Source organism: Cydia fagiglandana, chromosome 1 (assembly GCF_963556715.1).
Source record: "Cydia fagiglandana chromosome 1, ilCydFagi1.1, whole genome shotgun sequence".
In the NCBI taxonomy this organism is placed as follows: domain Eukaryota; kingdom Metazoa; phylum Arthropoda; class Insecta; order Lepidoptera; family Tortricidae; genus Cydia; species Cydia fagiglandana.
In genome coordinates, this window is record NC_085932.1 from 10,644,086 (window position 1) to 10,670,272 (window position 26,187).

At 35.1% G+C, this 26,187-nt stretch overlaps 2 protein-coding genes across 9 annotated transcripts in view; one reads left to right on the forward strand and one right to left on the reverse strand.

Moving 5' to 3' along the window:
* LOC134663736 (protein retinal degeneration B) overlaps positions 1–26,187 on the forward strand; it is a 427,614-nt gene that overhangs the window by 347,619 nt on the left and 53,808 nt on the right. The gene's annotated exons all lie outside the window — the stretch shown is intronic.
* The window catches only part of LOC134663766 (dachshund homolog 1), a 165,928-nt gene that overhangs the window by 86,755 nt on the left and 52,986 nt on the right, over positions 1–26,187 (reverse strand). For 6 of the 8 annotated variants that reach the window (XM_063520257.1, XM_063520249.1, XM_063520282.1 and 3 more), the window contains one exon: positions 13,662–13,801. In XM_063520257.1, coding sequence (XP_063376327.1) covers positions 13,662–13,801 — 140 coding nt within the window. The remainder of the gene's footprint in view (positions 1–13,661; positions 13,802–26,187) is intronic. The other 2 variants (XM_063520292.1, XM_063520266.1) reach the window with 1 other exon arrangement.

A 26,187-nucleotide genomic window follows, 5' to 3' on the forward strand; every position in this document is an offset into this window, starting at 1 on the left:
AGAAATGAAACGTCGATTTGTGGACCGCTATTATATCTATTTTCATCGATTTATTGATCGAATATCGACTGTCCTCAACAAATGATCGTACCAAATTACTGGCCATTATTTCGAATTAGAATCGATAGAATCGGGACCCCAATTATATCACTTATGTGTTTAAAGGAGGTTGGGATGAAAGCAATCATAACCGCAAAAGAAGGACGGACGTTTTTTTACCATCTTTAGTCCACAAGCAAAAAAGACTATTTGACTGCGGCTGTCATATTTGTATATTTTTTATACAGAAGCCTGACAGTTGTTGCGCAACAAGATGTAAAAAAGTACAAAACAAATTAATTAAAGGTTCTCACAAAATGTATAAGTAGTAAATTTAGATTCCCCGGGTCAAAGATAATGGTGCAGTCTTATAACCGTTGAGTTTTATTACGGGCAGATTACAAAATGACCAAACGAGCAACACACAAATGATTGGCTATAAAGCGAAAAGAACGAGCGCCCCTGACAATGTAATAGGAATCCTCGTGAACCGCTCTACACTGAGCCGCTGCGTATACTTACTACATACTGCATAATTGATATTTTATATTGATGGTTTAAATTTAAGTATTGCAATATAATATGTTTACCTTCCTAGACTTCTAACAATTGAACGTGAAAAGAGATGAATAATTTCAATATTCTCAGAAACTAATGATTTTGCACACGGCATGGCGTCCACAATCCATCTACAAACAATTTGCAACAACTTCTACTTTGTTTCGAACAATTATGGCTGATTAAACGCAGCTTTTTAGTTTAAACCATCTTTTTAACCTAGCGAATTCATAAATGTCGAGTTGCATCGATCCGCCAACAGCGGCGTGAGTAGAGTCGGAGCAATTTATAGGCACTACTTAAAAATAAAAATAAACAACATAATATATACTTTTGTTAGTGTCGTAAAATATAACGTATCGTAAATAAGACTCCTAGATTTTATAACGTGGTGGTATTAACTGGATACCTTAACATTACCGTAATGGTCAGTAAATCAATGGAAAGAAATAACAATATTACACGCATTAAATCGCTCCAGGAATAAAGCAGAGCCTAGTAATGAGATACAATGTTAGCATTAATTAACGTGAACAAAGGAGTAGAACCTTATAATCTACAAAGATAATTTCCTTAAGTAAATTTTTATTAAAATGGTAGTCTCATTTGGCTATAACCTAGGATAACATTTTCAGGACTCCAATTTAAACCCCAGAACGTACAAACTAAGTATTGCTTATTAAGCTAATCAATACAGTAAAGAACATGAATAACGATAAACCAAATAAAATTGCATACCGTTTTATTAGGCAGGCGTCCGGTTTTTTACCCCATAGCTCAGTACTTAGTCCATCGCTTTCACCAAATAACCTAGTTCATTTTAGATTTCCTCAACTCTCAATAGCCCTTACACCCTGGCGGGTGCTGCCTCTACGTGCGTCCCATGACACGGGTAAGGGCAGCATCCGCTCGGTGTACCCCATGCATTTCATTAAAGTGTCAAAGGGCCTCTACGTGTTGGCTTCGGCTCCGCGCACGCCTCCCAAAGGTCCGGAACACCATTGTTCCGTGATTGGGAATAGAAACGCACCGACAAACTAAATATTAATTGCGTGTTGCAAAATCACCTTTTTATTCAAGAAGAAAAAGCAACTGGCGCGTATCCACTGTCTGATGTGCTGATGTGCGATTGCGAGAATCCAACAAATCTTCAACGGACAACAAAACGAACTCGAAAATGATACGAAACACGGCGAATTAAAAGCAAATTACAGTCGGCCGGCGATCATAGCGTTTACAATAAATACATAATTGCACGGCCGTACCAATGGCATACGTTTCGCTCAAATAACGGAGTGCAATTTCGAGGATCGCCTCAACATGTCGCTCGCACTTCCAGCCGGCAACATTGATCAACGAGAAATGCTAATTATTTACATAAGCAAGGGCTTTAGGACTAATAAAACGTTCAATATATTTTTCACTACACCAGCTCGTAAAGGCTCTCTTTATCCTTCAAAAGAAACTGATGAGAAAGTTACATTTTATCCACAAGAGAGGCAAAGTAAGTTACTTAAGTATGCACATTTTGAGTAGATTCCTGATGACGGTGGAATGGCTGTTAAATTACGTTTTAGAATGATAAATAATTAATACCGTTGATTTGGATTTGATTTGTAACCTTTAGTTAGTATTTTCCTCGCGATAGTGTGTTGAAAAATGTTGTGTTCCACTCGGAAGCAAAGTACGTATTATAATGTAATAAGATGCCTCGCGGCGCTCAAGATTCCACTTCTCGAACCACTCACTAACGCTCCTGGTTAAATTTTGGAATATTTCGTTCGCTTGCTCTGTAATCAATGCACGAGGGGTTACACAACAACTTTGACCCCTTGTTAAACAAATAACTATAGTTTTAACGTTAAATAATAAATAGATAATCAAAATCTATGTTGTATTAAGGTAACCGTCCGGGTGCTCGACATTTCAAAGGAAAATATTTATGTTTCGTGATATTATGTTTATTTATACATCTATACAAAACATTGATATTGATATTTATTGAAATCAAATTTTACAGCATTACAGCTAACACCAATGCACTGTAAATTAAGTAGTAAAATTAAGTACCTAAGTAATAATAAAGCGATTAATAAGCTACCTATTACATATTCAACTCTTTTGGGAGATGTGACCTTTACCTTTGTTAAATGCAATTTATTTTACATAGTGACCATATCAAAATTTCTCAAAATGAAATAAAATGCAAATAAGTCAATAGGATTGTCCGAGTAAATGTCATTTGTCTGCTTTTGCTGGCAGTCCTAAAAGATGTCATTTGAATATGATTCAGGAAAAACACAGAATAACATGTGTTTTTTGTTAAAGCTGGCTACGAAATTAAATAATGGAATAATACATAATCGTATTCTGTTCCAAATACTAACTTTTTATGTTTTTACATTCCTGTAATAAAATAAAATAAATCGGCTCTACATTTTGAGCAAAATATATCATGGAATGAACTAAAATAAGGATTCCCCCAAAACACAAATTGCACTCCACACGTTCTGCGGTTCAAGCACTACCCAAAGAAATTATACCGATTTGACTAGATTGAACGTAAAAACATATTAATAAAAACTGTAAAAGGAATGCCAAAAAATTACCTACATGCGTTTATTTTGTACTTTTCGAGTAAAATGGCTGTGACTTACGGCAGATTTGGCAGATTTGATGAAACTGTAAACATTTCGTTTTAGCTACTTTAACTACGAAATCCTGAAAAATGGCTGGACAAACATTGGGACTTGGGAAATAACCTTATAGTCCCAATAAATGTCAGCCGTGTCGAGTATTAGATTTGTAACGGTTTTCAGTCCTAATAGATGACACGCATTGTTTATCACAGTAACAATGAACGATTTCTACATTTAGTTAACTTAAATATCTTCCCGCACATTCTAGCATCAACACAATTATAAAATATGGTCATAACTTACCGTTGAAGTATTTTAAATAACTCACCAAAGACGAGCAGAGCTTAAGCAAATAGCTAAAGTTTAGAGATTTGATTGCTCATGACAAAGTCATCACAAATATTATTAATAAATTTATAATAGGTTCTCTTTTTTAAATTTGGCGCATGAAATGCGAAAGCTACAAACATTTCTCATCTATTAAATCTAGTTGTGATGAAAGTAACGGTAATCTTATCTTATTTATCACAATTGAAAGTATGGATGACTTGTATCATAGGTACAGCTACTGTAATCAAAGGTGAAAAACAAATATTTTGTTATTGTCACCTTACTACTGTGATACCCAGCTGTTAATATATCAAAATGAAGACTGCACAATACAACTGTAATTGATATTTGTAAAATTTTGAGAATTGTTAATGTTTTATTTGCGGTTCGGTCACTAACGTAATTTAAAATAAATTCTGAAATGAGAGTATAATTCCTATAAAAATTAAATACTTTTCCTTCGCAAATCTCTACAGAGAAGCTAAAACATAATGTTTGACAGCCGTCTTCCTCCGTCCCCTACACCATGTTACACGATAATCGCAATTGAGTCTTTGTCGGTCAATCGTCGACACAAGTCACGCGCCGAGCACAATCAATAACAGTAATACTGAATGTAACACAATCGAGAGAAATGGACGTCGCCAATATCATGAGTCAACAAAACGGTCAGTCAGTGTTGCCGTGACAAAATTAGGATTTTATGTAAACTAATATCCATACAAAACAAAAAAACTTCACAAATTCAACAAACTACTTTTAATCTAAACAACTTACAAATTAGCAAACGCTGCAGGTCAAATAAAAGCTTTTAAAATAATTAAATACCTACATATACTAAAACATTTGGATAGGTATGTCCAAAGTAAACACTACTTAAGTACCATTCAATGTGTCCAAGTCTCCCTTAAACTGCACGTTTTATTTTCCCACTAAACGTGTTAAATTCCCTACAGCGGCAACACCGCTGACTTATGTCGTCTCCGCCATAAACTCTTTCATTTGGCTTGGACGAGCCTTATGAACAATAAAACGCTGAGGGCTGGAGATTTGGACTGTAATAAAATATTTGCCCTAGCACACGCTAATCCGCGTCCCTTACTTACGGACGCAATTTGAGAAGTTATAGCAGTGGGGTGCAGACAGACGCTGGCAGGTACCTACTGATTTACTTTAAACTCGTTTACTTTAGAATTTTGCGGCGACCAAAATAATACCTTACGTAATACAAATGAATTCAATTACTCCCTAACTAATAGGCCTATCTATGTAAATGTATATTAACGGCAAATTGACATTCAGTGCCGATCAAAATGAAAGGAAATACTTAATGATGAAATAGTAACCAATGGGTTGAGAGTTTAAGGCAAATACCGGAGTGTTTCACGAGCGCGCACCAAATAAAACTTCTCCCTAAGCGAAAGAGGGTCAGACTTAATTACTCGTAAATTGACCAGGATACAGTTTTATCTCAGATAAATATATACGCGGATTACGATGTGTCATACTTTAGGTTATTATGTCTCCTGTTAACGAGCCAGTTTACTACTATCGTGCTCCAAACGTATTTTATACCTACCAATAGTTATTTGGATGCTTTGTTAACTAAATTAGTATCATTCCATCATTCAATCGCCTTAAAGGAAATTGCTTCGAGTGCATGCTGACTACAATAAAAATTAAGTCATCCGTAACTTTAACAAAAGAAACGATACTATTGTTAGACTGTTGCTATCAAAGATTCAGAAATATTGAAGCATATTTTTATTAATAACATGTATTGCACAAAAGAGAGATTATCTGTCGGTGGTTTTTGGTGGCAGCTGCTGTTATTGAGAATTTGTTTGATTTGATGTTCGGCTTCATTTCAATCCGGCTGCATTTGTTAGGCTACTTACTTCATTAAGTATATTTTGGTCTACGGGACAATTACTAGTTTTGCATGTTAGGCACCTTTAATCACTTTTGGGTTGCATGCTAAAACATGCACAATTTTGTATACGTGTACATTGCTGTTATCGCTACTAAAACAAGCCGCACATTGTTCAAACCGGTTTTAAACGTTTTGAGTGTCTTCGTTAATCTTTATTGCCGTTGCCATAAGACGCAATCAATTCAATCATTTATTGATAATTTAATTGTCAAATTAATCTTTGTCGTACATGACGAGTAGTTTTATCGACGGGTTGATGGAGGGTTATTACTTGTCGTCAATTTGAAACTAAATGAACTGAGTAACGGAAGAGAGAAACGTATAATTTCGTTGCATCTTGATCGATCTACTGAACGGCACGATGATACGAAACGAAAAAGCGATTGATTTGAAAACACTCGCGGGTATCGTTAAGTTGTTGATGAATATCTAATACCTACTCGTTACCCAACCCTCGTGTGTCCGCGTCAAGCCAAGACGAACGTTGCATTCCGTTACAATGTTGCAATGACACTTGTATATTACCAATGCAGTTTAGCTTTACGTCTTCAATAAATAGTTGCGTAAATACGTACTTATGTACTTGTAACTAAAAATGACATGATCACACATTCATTAGGTATAGTCATAGCAAAGAGCGACTCTGATTACCACGACAATGATGAATCCTCCATTGATTATAATTCCTTAGCCACGGAAACACCATTCATAATAATTGTGAATAGTGTTTCCTTAATCACCATTATTTATTAATCATTAATGGTGTATACACGTTAAAATGAATAAGCACCATTAAAATCGAATAAACCTAAATGAGCAAAGACAAGTACAAAAGAAAACAAATCCGAAAGGTGCAATACATACCTTGATTGTTTTCATTGCGCTACACTTTTTTTAAACTGTGAATTTTTATGTTACTTCTACTCAGAATTACGTGTTCTTTTAAACGTAATAATAAAAAAGTGTCGCAAGATTTCCATATATTTTTCATTCATTCCATTCTGTTACTGTCATACATAATCGTAACGGAATGGAAATTAATTAAATAAATAAAAATCTTGGGACACTTATTTATTCTATTAGAATCAAAAGAGCTCGTTATTTTGAGTATAAATAATATAAAAATACTGAAATTAAAAAAGTGTAGTCCACAACTTTAAATAAAATGGCCCAAGAGACAGAAAAGATACCGTTATTTTAAACGAATGGGTAACTAAACTTTCCAATTTAATTGAAAAATGAACTTTAATTATTTTACGAATGTTTGCAATACGAACACATAATTACACCGGTTACATTAATTAAGTGGAATGCCTTTGATAAGTCATCTTTTTGCAAAAAAGGAAATAAATTTACCTATACTGTGGCACAAGGTGTGAGGAATGCCATAACTGGGCAACACATCAATGCATCGTAGGTATTGGCGTTGTTGCCCACTTATGATATGAGGATATGACACTGGCACTACTATACCTCTGGCGTCAAATGACAGTCCCTAAGACCGTTGTTCCTTCAAGTCTATTTTCATTGAAGAAACATGTTTTTTCCTTATTTTTATTACCTTCATGTTATACATTGCTCAATAAAATAATGTGCTTACTTTTACTTACTTACTACAGTTACTACTACTATCATTAGGCGCGAAAGATATAATCCTGACCGACAACATTTTTGGTAAAATGGATTGATAGATTTGATAGACCCTTAGGTTAACTTTTTTATTGATATTATGTTTAATTATTTGTAGGATGCCAACCAATACCTACTCGTGTTTTTGCCAGATAGGGGTCATCCATTAATTACATCACACGTTTAGGGGGAGGGAGGGGGTCAAGAAAATGTGACATATTAGGACATGGGGGAGGGGGGAGACACAAACTTTGTGACGTCACTTTAACTTCATCAGTAACCGAAAATTTATTTAAATTATTTTATTCGCTGTACATTTAAATAACAAGTTTTTAAAACGATAATCTTTTTTATTCGTTTTATTAAAGTAAACTTTTAATAATACTTAGGTACTTAATTCGATTTGGTAATTTCGTAGAAAAAAATGTGACGTCACACTAGGGGGGAGGGGTTTGCCAAATGTGACCAAGTGATGCGAGAAGGAGGGGGGGAGGGGTCAAAAAACCTAGAAATTCGTGTGACGTAATTAATGGATGACCCCATATTATAATAGATAAGGTACAGTCACCATTAGGGTTCTTGAAAATTCTATAGCGTAAGTATTGAACAACCAATTTAGCTAGGACCCTAAATGGCACAACAATCACGAAGCGTGTTGGTCTGCTGGTACACATTGCCCTATGTAGCTCTACTTGTATGCATTAATTAAAGCTGGTGGTGGTGGTGGTGGATGGTGCAATTTTGTGGAACATGGTATTTTTTTAAATATTACTATTATACTTAATTTAACTTAATTTTATTATTAAACTTAATTTTATAAATTATACATTACCTATTAGCCTATAGGCTATTTAGATAATGTTTGCTGGCAAAATGATGTGACGTTAACGTTTGTGTGGCGACGCGAAATGATGCGAATGAAAACTACTTATTATGCTCTAAGGCTCATTAAATATGTAGTCGTTTTGCAGCTGAGCTGATCTGAGAAATATTTCAGTACTTTAGATTAGGATCTAAACCTTCTTTGTGATGACAACAACAATAAATTAAAAGTTCCGTACTGCAATTACAGACACATTGTTGCCTGATGGCAGCACATGTCACGGCAATTGCCTCGTTTCTTTAACACTTCTTAATTAATCTACGTTATACTAGAACATATTTGAAATAAAAGGCGACGTTTATAGTGAAACGCAATAAATACAAATTAAAATATAGTGAACTAAGTGATGAACAACATCATCATCATATCAGCCCTTTATCGCCCACTGCTGAACAACATACTACTTACTATAGTTACTATAAATAAACTGATGAACTGATAAACAATACACTGCCATTTTCAAAGCTCTGCCTTGGCGAATTCATTGCATTTTATGAAATGATCTCTCCGAAGCGAAATTTAGGATTTGTCTTCAAACGCCATACAATAAAAAATATTATTTTAATACAGACTTCACAGGCTTAGCAACTACTAGGTTAATAGGTAGTTACATTTTTCATAATCAGCAATTAAATTAACATTCTAAACGATCAATTCTTCGATAACTGTATTAAGAACTGACTAATTGGATATTGCAAATGTTTTGCAGCATTCAATTATGGACGAAGCTAGTGAAACTCGCAATTAAAAAAACGAAATCGTAAAAACTTTAAACACGATCATCAGACCATTGAGTGAGACATGTATATACATAATTATAAACAATAGATTTGATGTAAAAGTTCTTCTGTTAGTCTTAATCAAGTCAAGACTTGCGATTTAACACTGTGACGCTTAGTGAATAGAATTAGGCGTTACTTTGTGTAAATCCATATTAATTAAAACAAAAATATTACTTTGCTAATCCGCGAAAAGATAACGGTCTGACGCCCGTCAACAACTCCTGATGATGCCTCGTAGAGAGGCGAAACACGTGTCGAGTATTGTTCTTTTAGTGGTGGTTTGTTATATTTATTTGCGTATTTATTTTTGCGGTGGGAGGGGGGGAACATTAATTGCATGTAAAAATACGCAAGTAAGTATAACGGGTTAGCACTGATTGACTAGCACGTTATCTTTTCGCGGATTAGCAAAGTAATATTTTGGTTTTAATTACCTACTGTGACGTTTAATTGAAATCTTTTGATTTTACTTTTTTTTTGCAAGTATGTTCACAAGATTTGATTCCATGGGACACGTGTTATGTTGTTATAATCACAAAAGGAATAAAATGCTTCTCAACTATGAGGAGTCCACAAATTTCGTATTTCGTAAAAAAGTAATTTAAATTTACTATTTGCTGTCTTGCACAAAGTGCCGAGTGTTTTAATATTGTGATTACTGTTAGTGATTTAGGTCTATGTACTTTGATTAAAATTATTATAAGTAGGTGTCAAATTTGTAAGTTATGGAAACATATTAAGTTAATAATTGTGATATAACAGTAAACGTCAACAGTTTATCATGGCTAATATTTACGCGCAAGCCTCGTCTGTAAGCAATGACACGCGCTGTTGGGCAGGGCAGTAAAAATCATTTTTAATTTATAATCAAACCCGTTTTAATTATCCTGCACCTCTATTTATAGATAGGCATTTAATTATAGGTACGGTTTATTAGAAACAATGTCTATAATATTTATAAATAAAATGAACTTATATGGAGTTGGAAAGCGTAAGATCAAAACTTTATAGAATGTAGTATGTTTATAATATTTTAAGATTGGTGTATGAACCTGTAAATAATAAACAAATCAGAAAAATGCATTACAGACTTTATTAGATAGATGTATAATTACAAAACTCATTAGATAATCAAGGTTAAATAAATATGTAACTTCCAATTTCAACGAAAAATTTTCAGTTCCGTGTGCCCCGGTCAATATAAAAAGGAAAAATTTAATTGCGATCAATCTACATCAGTCATAAGTATAATAAGGACATAAATCCGCGCAGTTCCGGCATTGCGGCGCGGGAGCGTGGCTCCTCAAACACTCGCTATGCTCATGCGCAGAGTCCGAGCGTCGCGCCTCGCTACGGCGTTTAATTATTGTTGCCACTGCGCCGATTATTGCGATTTCCTTATGAGGCGCGCAATTTGTTTGATTGCTCGCAATTCCAACTCGATGTTTAAACCATTAAAATTGTAAACGCGCTCGCCAACAGCAAGAAATGGTTATGATTGCTGACTACACTTGTGTTTATCGGCCGTTTTGCAACATTGGATCACTCTCGCATTCTCATATCTCACTGTCCCATTGTTCTGGATTCTGTACCTTATTACATGGCAGACAAGGCCGTCTTTGAATTTTTTGAAATAATTTTAAACGACATTGACACACTAAACATAATTGTACGTGTTGCGCGGAAACAAAAACAATAACACATACCTACTTACGTTTCGCTGCATAACGATAGTATGCGAATTGCTTTTAACCATCTGATAAACGTTTTATAGCTTCCGGTTGAATAGTTGTGTCTTTTTTTTTCCCTAATTGATCTTTAGTGGTTTAACTTTTTTAACGTGATTTAAGTGTGGTACGGCTATTCCGACTTCTACAAACGATAGATTTTTTATGTGATTCAGTTCAAGAAAAATGCTAACACGTAGAGATATGGAATGTTTGAATTTTGATAACTTAGGGTAATTTTCTACTAGAACACTACACTGCATACCTAGATGAATTAGTGCTATTTTAGTTTCTTACAGTTTGACACAATGTACGATCAATAGAGCAATTAAACTCGTTAACATCACACAAGCGAAGGCGTGAACAGGCAAGAATAGCAAATTGACTGATCCATCATCCCCCACCCTTAACATAAACAGCCAAATCCTTACTTAATTTCAGTCACAGAATTCAATCAGAATGTAAAGCTTTGTGCCCCTGCGCGTAATGTTATAATGCCTTGCATTATCCCCCGGTATATTGTGCTCTTGGGTGGAAAACGGCCCATGCGCCTAAAGCCCTCTGAGGCTCAGGCGACATTGTTCCTTCGCGCGCACGCTATTATATCTAACATCCGACACGGCGACAGAGAAACCTTTAATCATTATCAAAAACATCATTTTCCGCATGCTAATAATTAGGGTTACCTAAACGACAAAAAGTATATTTTATTTAAAATAAATTAATAGTGGCCTCTTATTATTAATTTAAAGAATTAACTATTACCGATTACCGATATTATAGTTTGGCTGTTTCATACATTTTGGCTGGTCTATTTTTTATGGGAGGGTAAATTTATTTTTTCGTGCTTTCGGGGTTGGTCCGATAGTAAAAGTTGCTCAGTATAATCCCAAAACTTATTTTTAACCCCCTGTATAGTAAACTATAACTAGGAGTAGATAACTCGGCCAACAAATCAGTCATAAAATTGGCATCGGTTTGATCCACACTCTGAAGATAAACAACGGTAGGTAACCCTTTCAACGCACGTGGCCTCCTCGGCCCTTACACGCATTTCATATTCCTATTCCCATTCTCGTACCTCCGTGTGAGGATTATAATATTCTGCCTCCGATGTTTTCGTATCCTATTATTTCACAGGGTGAAAATGGCCCGCCCGCCACCTAACTCACTCCTGTGACACCCCTAACTTAGATGTGTGATGTACATATAAGAAATGTTGTTAATGTGTGTGGGTTCAATATCTGTGTGTGTCTGTTTCATCAACTGTAAACCACTGTCAACGACTCGTCAAAATAATATTGGCTTAACTCTGAATCCCGTAGAGTAGGAATGAGGAAACTTGATACGCGCACGAATTTAATTACAACGGCGTTACCGTTATTAATGGATTAAAAATATATCAGCACATTGTTATTCACAACCTACTTGCCTACTTTCATTGTGTTCGTTTTAGTTAACTGGCGCATGTACCTTTTTATGAACGAAATCTTGTTGTTTGGTGACAGATTTTATTTTTTATTTTAGAAGAGCAGTTACTTTTTCTCTGGCAAGGGTAATAAATAATAATATCGATGCGCCTGCTCATATTAGGTAGAGCCTATTATATGTATAATACTCTTCGTCGAATAAGATAAAAGCAGATTCAGTCAACTACGGTTAGTTAGATCACCTAATACCATTTGCCTTTTAACGTCAGATTAACTTTTTATTTAAGTTTTACTATACCTAAACCACGTAAAATAACGTGATATGTATTATGAAACGTTTATTTTCAAAAAGTTTAAATGCCACAATCGTAGTGAAAACAAGAACCTCAATATACGTACCTATGTACATAAAAAAAAACTCATCGTGCATCAGAACAAGATACGTACAGTTAAAACATAAAACCATCATGCAGAGATACGCGGAATGCAGGCAAAAACAACGCTTTTTCACTTGCGAGTGCGAGTGTTTCGAATTGCAAATTTGGGGAAAAAAGCGGACAAACTACACTCAAAGTCGAATGCGGCAGCGCGCGATAAGCAAGTGCCGCTTATGCAAGATCACGAATGTAATTGCTCCCTTGTCTGGCACGACACTTCAAGCCCGAGAGGGACACCAGCATCCCGACCCGCGGGAACGAACGGGACAAAACAGAACTAAATCAACAATGCCGTAAGCGACAAAAATGATTGATTGCTAGCCGTCTTGCGCTGAGCTCTATTTAATCACTTTATTCCCTTTTCTCCGTTTGTTGGGATAATTTTGTATTTGTGTAATTTGTATACGAAATGAGCCTCCCTGCGAGGCTGGGTTCATATCCGGTGCCTTCGGTGGCTTACGGGATCCGATTTTGATGTTATCACGTATTACGGTAACCTTTGTTATGATTTATGTTGCGAAGATTACGATGATAGACGTGAATTAAACATGCTCATTGTTCGGTAAAACAGAAGGCAACTCATTCATTATATATCTTTGCATTAGTCAAGCCGCAGGGCAGAGCCCTCAACGTATTAGATTTTTTCATTTGCAACAAAAAGTTAGATAGGTAAATGATCAATTTAATACGTCATTAATATCTGTAAGCATTATTGTACCGTTTGTGCCCAAATAAACATTAAAACATTAAAACATTATTTACCCGTTATGTAGGTCTCTCATTGAAACAACCTTTAGACAGTCGAAGATTCTTATACTATTAGAAGTATAAGAACAAATGAAATTATTTTTAGTCGAAGACTTATCATCAAGACGATTTTGACGTAGCCAATTAGGTTGCTTTGTTAGGGTTCTGTACCTCAAAGGGAAAGAACGGAACCCATAAAGGAGCCTAAAATTTTTCTTCAGTAAACTGTTCTTCACATATAGATATAGAAAACTTCAGATAGGTATAGAAACTTTATAAGAAGCAGTTAAGCGTGAGTAGGACTAAGAAATAAAACATTGTTCAATAATGTACAAAGTACAGAATTTTGGGGCGCGAGATCAACTCGCACTTGGCCCGTTTTTTTAATACAAAGTTCTGTGTTCAACTTTCGATCTCCGTTATAATCGTTTTAAACCTTGAACAGTATTATAGTAATAATACCTACTGTTATATCATCGAAATTATACCGCTAATACTACAGTACTAGGTACTAAAAAAGTACATACCACTCATGTGTCCATTTTCGTAAGGCGAGTAGTCCCCGTTCTCGAGCCGGTGCTTCTTGAAGGGATGCGGCGGGAACTGCGTGGCCGCGAGAGACAAGCCCACGCCAGACGCGCGCTTCGGAGGTCGACCCGGCCTGGAGCTGCGGACATGGTAGCACGTTACTGCCGAAAGTAACTCTACAAGAACCTATTCACATTTTAGGGACAACTGACTATCACTGGCACTAAGAATCTTATCGATTCAGTGGAATATTAGGTCATAGAATGTGAGGAGTTTGTCAATGCAAGCAATAACTAATACGGAGCAGCCGCGGCTTGGCACAATAGTGACGTGAAACTATTTTTTTTATTCTTGGCTACCTTAAAAAATAACTCAACCACCCAAAGAATAGAATAGAAAAAAATGTGTCGGGCAAAATATGCTTTATGATATTTAAGCTAAAAAAATAAGTATAAAGAAAACGAAAAAAGCTCAGCAAAACATTACAAAAGAGAAATGTCAACGTATAATTCGCTGTTTTTTGGCGGAAATCACCACTAACGGGTTTAGTTAAACCAAAATGTTTATTTACAAATTCTGACCGTGACAAGAATTATAAAGTGTAAGTAAGTAAGTTTGACAGAGTACAGTGGCATGTTCTCCACTACTCATTTTGTCATGACTTATCGATTATTTCTATTTGTTTTACAGGTTGAGCAAAACAATACTTAGGTCAGTTCACTTAAACATTTTATTTATAGATATAAACGTAGTTTCTTCGGGTTATTCGCAGACGGTCTAGAACGCAAAATAAATACTTAGTGTAATATTTTGCGTAGGTATATTACTTTTAGTCTTACACTAGTCATTTTGCGTTCTAGACCGTCCGCGACTATACCGTTATTACCGTTTCTTCTTATTTTTAGTATTAAAATTTAGTATTAATTAATATCAATTAAAATCCACTTGTAAAAGTCTCCCATGCACCTCCACTTATCTTATAAATCAAGTTTGCGCGTGAGGGTGCCCGTAGATTTATTTTTATTTATTTCACTCCCCTAAGATTTAATAGCAAAGATGTCCGCCGCAGTTTCCACAATTTCACGCTTATTGTTTTCCCATCCGTGATTTATGATCGTAATAGACAACAGTATATTCTTGGACGCAATAAAGTTTGTCACCTAAATCTTTGCGGTTAAGCCTATTGGCTTGCTAACGAAATTGTATCATGTAAACTATTACTTGTGATTCTGATGTAAGCACAACTCGATTTTTATGGTATTTTACCACTTCGTTTTTTCTAGTTTTGCTATTAATTCGGATACTTATCATCCCCTGGATGGTTTTTGGTCTAAGGCAGCTTTATGGAAATTTTACATTGTAGAATCTATGGGACAAGTTTTGTATATTGGATAATTAGTTAGTAGGCACACACTAATTAACTAGGCTAATAAAAATGAATCAACCATAATAAAAAAGAAAAAAACTAGCGCACAAGATGAATTGCACGTAATCCGCACTACATTACAACTAGTATCATCACGTTCGGGTAAGTTTGGCAATTATCGGAGGGGCGATGCTGTTATCATAGTATCGCCTTACGCAGAAACTGACTCTCGCCTATTTATTTTTATGTCAGCAACCGTCATTATGAGACACTCCATTAGCTTGGATTGCGGTGCTCGTTTTCGGTTACGCTTTGGGGTGCGATTGTGGTGTTGCGACAATTTTTCCTTCTGCAGTACCTAATTCGGTAAAGGGTTGCCAAGGTAGGTACATCTATTAATCTAGTCGAGTCGCAGAGTTTGTCAATGCTATGGAAAACTGGATTGTGTCCACTGTCCTTTATTTCATCATTCTGTCATCCTTGTATAGCATATTTTAACGCTTTTCTCTTCTATGAGGTCTTGACAACTGGAATTTACATTTATTACTGGTTTGATCCACATTGTTCATCTGGACCATAGTTTCAGAAAGATCAGAATCACATCCCTGATCAGCACACACTGTGTAACGGTGGACAGGTCACGCCCACCCAGTAGCGGATAGTGTGAACATGGCCTAAGTGTGATCTGTACAGCCGGTAAAAAAACAAAACCGCGATGAAATCGAATATTGAAAGTGTCGAGGGACAGAGATAAGGCGACACGCGCCGCTCCCCGCGGCACTTAGCTCGTAATCTGAATACCGCAAGCTCACTGCGATAAACTGCCATTAAGAAGCGTTCGATTTATTACTGAACGATTCCGCAACGATTTATTGATGGAGCGTATGCGCAAGCGTCTGTTTTTTAATGGTTTTCAATTCTAAATTTGACAAAAGGTGTCAAATACTATCATAAAGAGGAACCGTTGTTAACTTCTACTTCCCAAGATACATTGTTTATTGCAATTAGGTAATTAATTTTCACAAACTTTGTCACATACAATGATGTTAAAAATATCGAACCTAGGTACGAACTGGCATTTACGAGATGGTATTTACGAAAAAAATGGAGCCTTTTATTTGTTTACAAACAGCAAAGCAATATAAACTGATAAGTGCTTAAAAAAAGCAGATAACTAACAAGTAAGAAGAGCATTTCGTATATTGCAGTACTGATCGAATCCCATAAAACAAAACAGAAGTAAATCGCACTGTGGACTCCCAGCGGCCAACCCCACTGAAACTAACACCGTGAATGGCAGATAGTTTTTTGCTTTCTGTTATATTTGCCTGGCAATATTCATCACTCACCGCGTGTCACTGATCAAATAGCACCCCAAAAGAGTCCCCAGATATTTCTGTCAGATATATGTTTGATATAGTTTAATATGCCACGAAAATATTGTTTGATAGTGACGTTAAACCCATTAATATAAAGTTTCAATACATTCGAGATTCAAAATCAAATGCCTCATACTCTTTAGTTAAAAGGCGCTACGTGAAACGATTGGAAACATAAACAAAGTCAACACCGACTAAACTATGAATAGCCGCCGTAGTCTTTGTTATTATATTTACTATTCTCAACTCTTAGTGAACGTGTTCACACTCACTCCCAATTACTGACACTAAATCATAACGTCCACGTGGTGTAAACATCCTTCCCTGTCTAAAGCTTTACAGAGTTAAAATATGCCTATATAAAAAAAAACAAAAGCAACGCGCTGACAGTCTATCGTAAGCTAATAGTCATAATCTGTATATTTTTTTCTGGTACGTCCGATTATTTACACGTTACAACCGTATGGGAATGTTTACATGTTAAATTAAACTCTTTTAAAACCGTTTGTTGATCCAAAAATATCTCCTGTTCATGACACTAGTGTTAGGTGGAAATTAGATCTTGTGACAGACGTAGAACTTTTAGTATAGCTTGAACGTGTTTGGTGATCTTTCGCTTCGGTTCCATTGATGTTACTCTTCGGCTATTGAACATTTCTAGTGCCTTCATATGTTGTATGCCAGCAGCAACAAATTGGAAACTGTAAGTTTAACCCTGTTCTTTAAGAATTTATTTTGGATCCCTTGTCACTGGTTATTTCCTTTTCAAAAGTTCCTTGCCCTGCGGAAGCGTCTGAATATTAGACCAAACAACGGAGCTCTGTCTTAAAAATGGCTCAGGAATCGGTCGACACGGTAAAACAAACGGCCGTTATCTAATCTACGGTAAACTCAAGCGCAGTAGCAGTTTGTCTTGGGTTCAGTACAAACATGATAAATGAAATTCGTTTATAAAAACGCGTCCGTGTATTCTCTAACGAGTTCCGGTGGGAGCGCGATGGGTTCTTCCCTCGGATAGACATGATACCTATTTACCTTGAGAAGTACCTGAGGAAGAAGAGAGGACGTGTTATTGACTTCATCACAATCACTAAACTTTGAATTTTCTATTTGATATGCTAATATGCATAAATGAAAATTTAATGTAAGATATACAGAATAAGTAAGTTTTATAATTAAAGCCACTAATAGTCATCATTAAAAAGAATGTTTTAATAAAACAGCAGAAGAAAGCCTAATTGAAGCCAAAAATTAGAGGGCACATAGGCAGTAACAATAAAAACTGAAAGCAAAGCAGAGTTTCATTGTGTCATAAAAATAAAAATTAAATAAAAAAACCCTTGGGGTGGAAAAGTTGAGCGAGCATAATTCTGGGCACAATTATTTCATGTGCAGTTCAAGCAAGATGCTACTGTCCCGGCGCTACCTGTCCCTCCGGACGGGGGGATTTAATTTTTATCTTTCCCGCAAAAGTTATTTTTAATATCTTCCTACAAATGAACACGGGGAAACTTTTAAACAATACATTCTCATTTCATTTATTATTTTCTAAACCGTTCTGTTTTTTTATAATTAACTATTTTGAAGAAAACTCTCAATTACAACATTACAATAGCCCGTCTCCCTTAATACTGGCATTTATATTGTTTAATCGTCAAGAAAAAAAAACACGTAAAAAAACAATCTACTCTAACAACTAATTGCTAAAAAAGTAATCTTATAATTAAAAAATATACATAGGTAGGTCCTAATAAGACTATAATTGTTACCAATAAAACTGAAATAGTTAATAATCAAATATTACATTGCAGGTAATATTTGATTATGATGATATCTTATCGGTACATTATCGTTAATTATAAATATTGTTTAGAAGCTTTTGACGTTTACTGAGTATTATTTCACTTTATTTCCCAATTTTAAAGATTTATGAATCACGATCGCGCCAAACTTTAACCATGATTCTGATCAGTGTGATCATTCCGCAATATGATTTAAATATGTTTGTTGCCATAGGAAACCAAGTATGTATGTTGCTATATCCTTGGCCACTTTGGCTGCCACTATCTATTTGATGCTAACTGTACCTATTCTACATGCAGTTTACACTGTTTGTAGTTTATACATACAAGCATTCAATGTGGCAAGTCACTGCACCGGCCAGGTAGCTACGTTTCAATTTCTCAGAGGCATTTTATTTACAAAAGTAATTACGTTTGTCTGATAGGGTATTAAACAGCTCCCGGAGCTCCGCTTGATTCCATGACAGTTAATAAAGACATTCCGGCCGCATTACCGGACTGTTCCTACTGCGATCTGATAGTTTCATCATGAAATGTTATTATGGCTGTCAGCTCTTTTTTTCTCGTAATTAAAGTACCAATCCTATCTAACAAAGCCTTCCTTTTAAACCAGATACATTTATAAAAGTTCGCTATTCAGATTATAAGTAGGCTAAACAAAAAAAAACTTGCGATGCGTATCTTTGAATGATTGCCAGTCCAATATATAACTAACAAATGACACGTCGTTTCTTTCTCGTCCGCTTTATTGGCATCGGCACGAATATCACAACCGCACGCCACGCGGTCCAAATAATTGAAATGTCCATTGATTTTATTTATGATTCCAGCGTTGCCAACACTATGAATTGCCATGTTTTTTTGTCATAATCTGTTTTTCCTCAGGAACATACTGAGGATATATAGGAACATACAGGATTGATATGATGTACACCGAACTGACAAATTGACAAAGTCTTACATGTAAAGTTTAAATCATTTTAGTTAAATACATAGGGGAAGCTGTTCTACCTCGGACAGTTTTTTCTTTCATTAATTTTAGAAAAAAACTAAAGGCTGCAGAATTATTGTTTATCCGAATATTATAAGATACATTAATAAACTATCTAATACGATATAAAATTTAAAGATTAGTTTATTTATTTTGATGGGATACGTTGACGAAAAAAAAGGGAAAAGTGTCCAAGGAACAACACCCCTGATGTACCTTGGTCATTTCCCGTTGTACTTATCTCGGCCATGATAATTAAAATTAATAAATTTAATAGAAATAATATGTATATATGAAATCACAGATATTTTAGCATATTTACGCCATTGAATAGATTTTTCTAGTACAATTTCCTTAGAAAAATATACTTAGCAATGGTCATTTCTTTTATTTTTGCTGAAAACATTTTAGGCATTCTTTCTAAGATCAATTACTTGGTAACCTACAACGCAGATAACTAATAATTAGAAATACGGCAAATATGAAACCTTAAGTTTAAAAAATATATTTGCAGTAGTAGCAAGTACGGGCCATGGTACAACATATTTTCGGTGTCCGAGGTACAACAAAGCAACTTTTTGGACAAGTAAGCTTTGTAATAGTACTTCCAAATTGAGATTAGGCTGAAATGATCCTACTATCGTATAGCTAATTAACTTAACTTTAACTTATTATATTAAGTTTTATTATCTATTATCAAAACATGAAATAATCATCCTTGATGTAAAGTTCGAAATACTGACTTTTCATAACACAATTAATTTTTTAATTTTTGCTTGAATTACCGGCCGCTCTCTAGTTTCGTTGATAGCTTGTTTTTTATACTTAATAATAAAGTTTCAAATAATATTAATGTAATATTTCAAAAACCGTGGCAATGTGAAAATATTGCCATCTGTCCGAGGTAAAACTAGGTCCAAGGTACAACAGTTTCCCCTACACTTAACAATTATTATTACAGGCTAAATGGCAACAAAGTACGTACAGATTACCTATTCTTGAAATCTATAAATATGTACTTATAAAGGCTGCGAAAAAGAAAGCTAGCGTAGTATTTAACCATGCAGAAATCATATATTGACTGTAACTAATGTTGGCGGCGGTAACAAAATCTTAAATATTAATTGTAATAAGAGGCCGCGTCCCCGACATCCCTTTCTGTTAATGCTGTAGCGACCTAATCAGCCCTCAAGGGACAACCTCTTGTAATTAGCGACTGTTCATTTCTTAATTTCAATATTTAATTACAAAGGAAACTCGATAACTGCTCCAAATGGAAAAGAGACGTCATCTACAGAAGGACTTGAAAATCTGTTTTGTTTCCGCGCAGTAAGAATTACCCTTTTGATATAGAGGCTTCAGTATTATTTCTTTGTACTTTATATCAAAGGATGATAACTTTAAAGGTTTGATATTTTTTACTTAATGTAGGTACTTACCAAAATATATTTTTTTAATTCTACGTAGTTGTTGCTTACAATTTACACAGAGCAATATCAAGTTTTAAAAAATCAGTAACGTCTTTAGCAAATTCAATACGCCTTTCATATTTCTCGTTTTAGCAGACGAGACATCAATGTAACTTAATCGTGTTCGCTGAAGAGCCATCCTCGCTTCCCTTTTGTCCTTCCCTATTGTCAGACAGTAATAGCTCCCGACATATTATCATTTTATTTCATTTCTACCAAGCCTCTATGAAATTCCCTTTTTAACTATTATATACCGACGAATTTCATTAAATATACGATTATGAATTTTGTAAAAAGCGTTGTCAGATTTTTCTAACGATATGTAAGTACTGATCTGTCTACCTATACATTATTCTGTTGGATTAAGCCCCGCGCTTTGCGTTTGACGTGTTTTGTTTGCGTTTGTAAAATCCTAAATGAATCGTTAATGATTTTCTCTTTGTGACAGTTTATTTTTCACTCGTCGATGGTCAACATGGAATGCGTGCGTTTGGCATGTTTTGTTTGGAGATGGTGGGCGTTGGTCCGGTGGCCATTCACGCCTGTATTGGACAATTGTTCGCCGGTGCCGTTGCACAAATTATACAATTTCTGAACGGGTGACCGGTCGCTACTGCGGCACGCCCTACATCGTTCAAATTAAATCACAAATATAGAATTCACAGCACTTAAATGTACACGTCACCTTTAATGCAATATTTAAATGTTAAAAGTAGGTTTAATTGTTTTTAAGAGCATACATTGTCATTATTGGTTGAACTTAACGCTCGGTAATCCAAACTGTTAAAACAAAGTACTTATTAATTAAAGTTACAGAGCTCGTTAAGCAGGTGGGCTGCAGCATTACGAGAGGCGAAGGCTATATATTACTAATAAATAATTAACTTTTTTTCCGGCGCCTACAAGATTGTTGTGAAATGTATCAAAACAAATTAAAAATTTAGGTCCATGTCGGATGCGACTCGTTTTTACTTTTTCGCCCCTAATAGTTTTCTTTTATATTGACACGGTTCATCAGGGATAAACTAAACTTCTGCTACCGTAAGAGTAGCAACCGTTTATAGTATTTTTTTTACTAAAAGCTTTTGTATCTACCTATAACGGTCCAAAAAAGTTAACGAGCTATCTGCATCGTCGACATTGTGACTTCACAAATTAATTTCTTTTAATCCTCAGATCTAAATTTGTCAAGTCATATCTCATAGGTGATTCGTATGCCATCGGCAGCTTTTAAACAAGCAGGCGTCGGGATCGGGACAAAAACTTGAGCGCCTTTTTCATTACCATCCATTACAAGGACACTTGAAAGATAGATGCAACATTTTAAAACGATCTTTATATTTATAGAAATGTTTGCTTGCAGTATGGCTTTCGTATTAAGTCAGTGTATTTACAAAAGGAACAATTTGGGTTACTAGACATAAATTTTTACGTTCGATAGTGTCGTGTTTAATTTCAGCGTATGCTCAATGAAAAATTTTATGAATGAAAACAAACGGGCGAAAGATTTGAAACAGAATAGTCCCGGACGTGTGATCGTTCAGTGTCGAACGAAAATAAACGTTATGATTAGTTAAACAGGTTATTAGAAAAACATCGGCGTCGACAGCCAGCCGAAAAACACACGGATAACCAAGGCATTACCTCATTTTAATACAACTTTACAATTTTAGTTACACAGTTTCTTCGATGTCTATATGGTAGCTGTGTACCTATATTTTGCATAGGTTTTTTATATTTTTGGGAACTTCTCTAGCGTACAACGAAAATATTAGTTGAATAAACTGCTAAGAATTTCAGTAGGAAGAAAATGTATACATAAATCAATTTTGTAATGCTTACAATGCAAAGAAACGAGAAATATACTTATTTAAAGATTCATTTGTTTGATCAGACTCAAACATCTGGATGTTGAACAGAAGTTCATAATAAAATACGTTGAAAAAATATGTTAAGTCCTTTTGTATCGACCGCTTCACATGTACAAACCAGATAATCTTGATACTTTGCATTAATTTAACTACGGTTTCGTAGCCAGGACTAAATGAACGTAAAAATAAGGTTATTTATTTATCGTTTATCTATGCCAATCAATTGGTAATAGCAATTAATGTTGAGCAGAAAATATGGAAAAAGCGTTATGTGACCGTGAAGGCACTAGGCTAATTGCATTTATTAATATTCAGCATAGAGAAATTACAATTAGTAGACATGAATAATGTCTGCGTCCGCGCCGGGCTAAATGCCAGACGTCTCTTACTTTATACCGGTTTTGCTCATACACCGCGACAATCGCGCTTTTTTCTGTCGCGCGGTTTCATCGTGTGTAGAATTATAGATAGGTACAGATTATCATGCTCGTGTTCCTAATGTTCTAGCATAGTGTTGATTCAGAATATATATGTATATTGCCACATAGTCAGAATCTAGGTACGAGTAGGTAGCCAAGAACCTCCATTCTCTTGAATTCCTTGTGAGTGTCTATTATATGAGTCTCTAGAGATTAATTTGAAATATCAAAAGTATCAAGATCAATAAGTTGAACGGTTGCAACCGAAACGTACACGTACTTCAGACTAACTCGTTGAGATTTGTTTTGATAATACATCATAAAACTATTAAATATTAGAACGCTGAGTGAGACTAGCCGCGCTACTGTGTTATACTCTTTGGTGTAAGATAAAGACGAATAGCGGAAAATAAAAATATTCTGTAGAGAACTAGAGACGTATACGGTTAAAAATAATATTTATAATTATGTCAAAGAATCTTAACATACATAGAATACTAAATATAACAAATGTAAGTGGTTGGACGACTAATTTTGGTGCTTAAATCATAATCAGTTAATTTGGTTAAAAGTTATAGACAATATTAATATTAATGGGAGAGGTACGACAATAATGCGTTTATTATTTTATACTACTTATCTTTAAATTAGCTCCAACTTATTTCAATTACTTTATTTTGTTTAAAGGATAATTTTTAATACAAACTATTATCACCGACTGTACTATACTACTCTTTCAACGACAGTCAATCTCCTACAAATTCGGTTGCATTTTATTTATTATAACTTAATAACAAAACATCCGTGAGACACAGACTTATTAAATATATTAAAAACGGATCACTAATGTATTTTAAGTCGACCCAGTGAGTGATCCGTTTTTATTGTTTTTAATATATTTAATATGTCTAGTACCTAGGTATTTAATATTGTAACTTAGTTGCCACGATCAGCCTCGGTCCCCATCAGATCAGTTAACTAACTAACAAGAAAAGTTTATTAAAAGGCTGTGTCGAACTAAATCGGCTCAATTAAACTGTAAATGGAACATAGTAAGGTTAAAAAAGCCTTAGTTACATGTCTCTTTTTCAATTGCTTAATCTAATTCTACAGTATGTGTCTGATCATGGGGCTTTTAATTCCAGGGCTTGATTTTACTCGCTAAACTGAGCTACTTTTACTATGGGACCAACCCTGAAATCGGGGAAAATTTTTTGGCTCCTCCATAGAAAACGTCGATATCTGATCAGCCAAAATGTATGAAAAAGTAAAAAAAAAATTCGTGATTTCGGAGTTGGTGCCATAATAAAAGTAGCTCAGTGTAGCGATTAGAATCGAGCCCTGGATTTAAAGCCCGATGGTCAGTAACACCCTGTATAAATAGCCTGATACCATTCCTTTAGAAAGTTCAGTTAGGATTGGCTTTTGTATCTTGGGCTTATAAGCAAGACTGGTCGTGTTGTAATCAATTTGTTATTTCAGCGTTTAGGCTATGTTTGAACCTTGTTTTGTTTTGTCGGCATGTGGGAATCATTCTATTGTGTTCTACATCCGGGTTATGATTGACTCACTTACTTATAAACTGTATCAAAAATTTTCAAATAGTACATTTCACTGCCAGAACCAATGAATATGCAAATATTTACCTTATCTTATAGTAACAATAAATTCACAACTGAGTGCAGACAATCCAAATCACGATTATAAAAGCAAAATATCGAAAAAACTTCCAAGACTGGCACGCATACATACTGCGATACCTATGATTATTAAAAAAATGCTACGATATATACGGAAAAATGGTAGAACATTTGGAAATAATAAAAAAACAAAAGTGATTAATCGATTTAGCCATTTTTTACGAGTCTTAACATTAAGTAGATCATCACACATCATAATATCCAGTTCCGGAGGAACCACTTAACATTAAAAATGACATTAATAACTTGTTAATAACCCACTTCCCTACTTCATAATTAGGTATTCCACTATCAGATCCGAAATGTTCAAATTAGAATCTAACCGCGGCCATCTTTAATAGCCAGGGCTGTCACTTTCAGAAACAAGTTAATAGACCTAATCAATTTCCCCGACCTCTGTATGAATAAGAAAAAAAACGTATTAAGCACACCGGTCACGCGAAGAGAGCTGTCAAAACGAACCTCTCACTTGCAGTTAACTGCTTTGAAGAAATCTAAACTTACTCGTCTTTTACGGAATTTACAGGGATTTATAGTTCGTTTATTTTAGCATTAGAAAGAACTCCACAGAAGCAAGCGTGCAGTTTTTATCAGGCTCTTTAATTGTTAATAATTATTGAATTATCTAATGTAGCATGGTCAATACATCTAATTTACTTCAAATGATTACCGCTAAAAGTGCCGGATTTGGAACCACAAGCTTACTTCTGCGAAGTTCTTTCTAATGCTAAAAAAAACGGACTATAGATCGTAGCTGACCACCAAGGAATAATGCATGCATTGTGCAAATTATCCAATGCACATTGCTTTGCAATTTGCTCAAAAGATTCCACGATAAAATGCTAAAATCACAATTTTTACAGTGGTTTCCCGTAATAAAATTGGACATGGACCGTCTATTCTCTTTCCTCTTTCTTATCTTGGTATAATCGAACAGGGCTGAACACTTCGGTCTGGCTAAGGTAACAACGGCTCGTGCTGCGGTCTGCGGTGCCGACTCAACCACGTGTCACTTGCGTACGTCAAGCGACCGGGTGCTTTCGTCGAAATAACGTTATGGACGTGGAAATTATAATTAATTAGTAATTATTAATAGTTCTTACGGACATTTTTTAATACTCGTTAATATTTATTTACTTGTTTGTTCGTATCGGTAACTATTAAATTACTTCATTTATTTACAAATATTGCCCATGCTTCCAGCTACAAATCAAAAGGCACCCCTTTATTAAATCGACGGCACTAAGTCAACTAACTACGTACTACGTAGGTAGATGTAAAACTAACTGTAATTTACTCGTATAAATGTCGCATACTATTATCAAGGGTGAACGGGTAACATAAACGCTTATACGCTAGAAATTACTGATTATTTATAGACAAAAAAGATCATGATTACTAACTGAAGGTAGTACATAGAGGTAGGTGTCTCAGTATTATTCTCAGTTGGATATTGCCTTTTTCTGCTACGTATAGTTTTGCTGCTTTGTATAACTTACATTACTACGTCAATGTAGGTCCTTGTTCC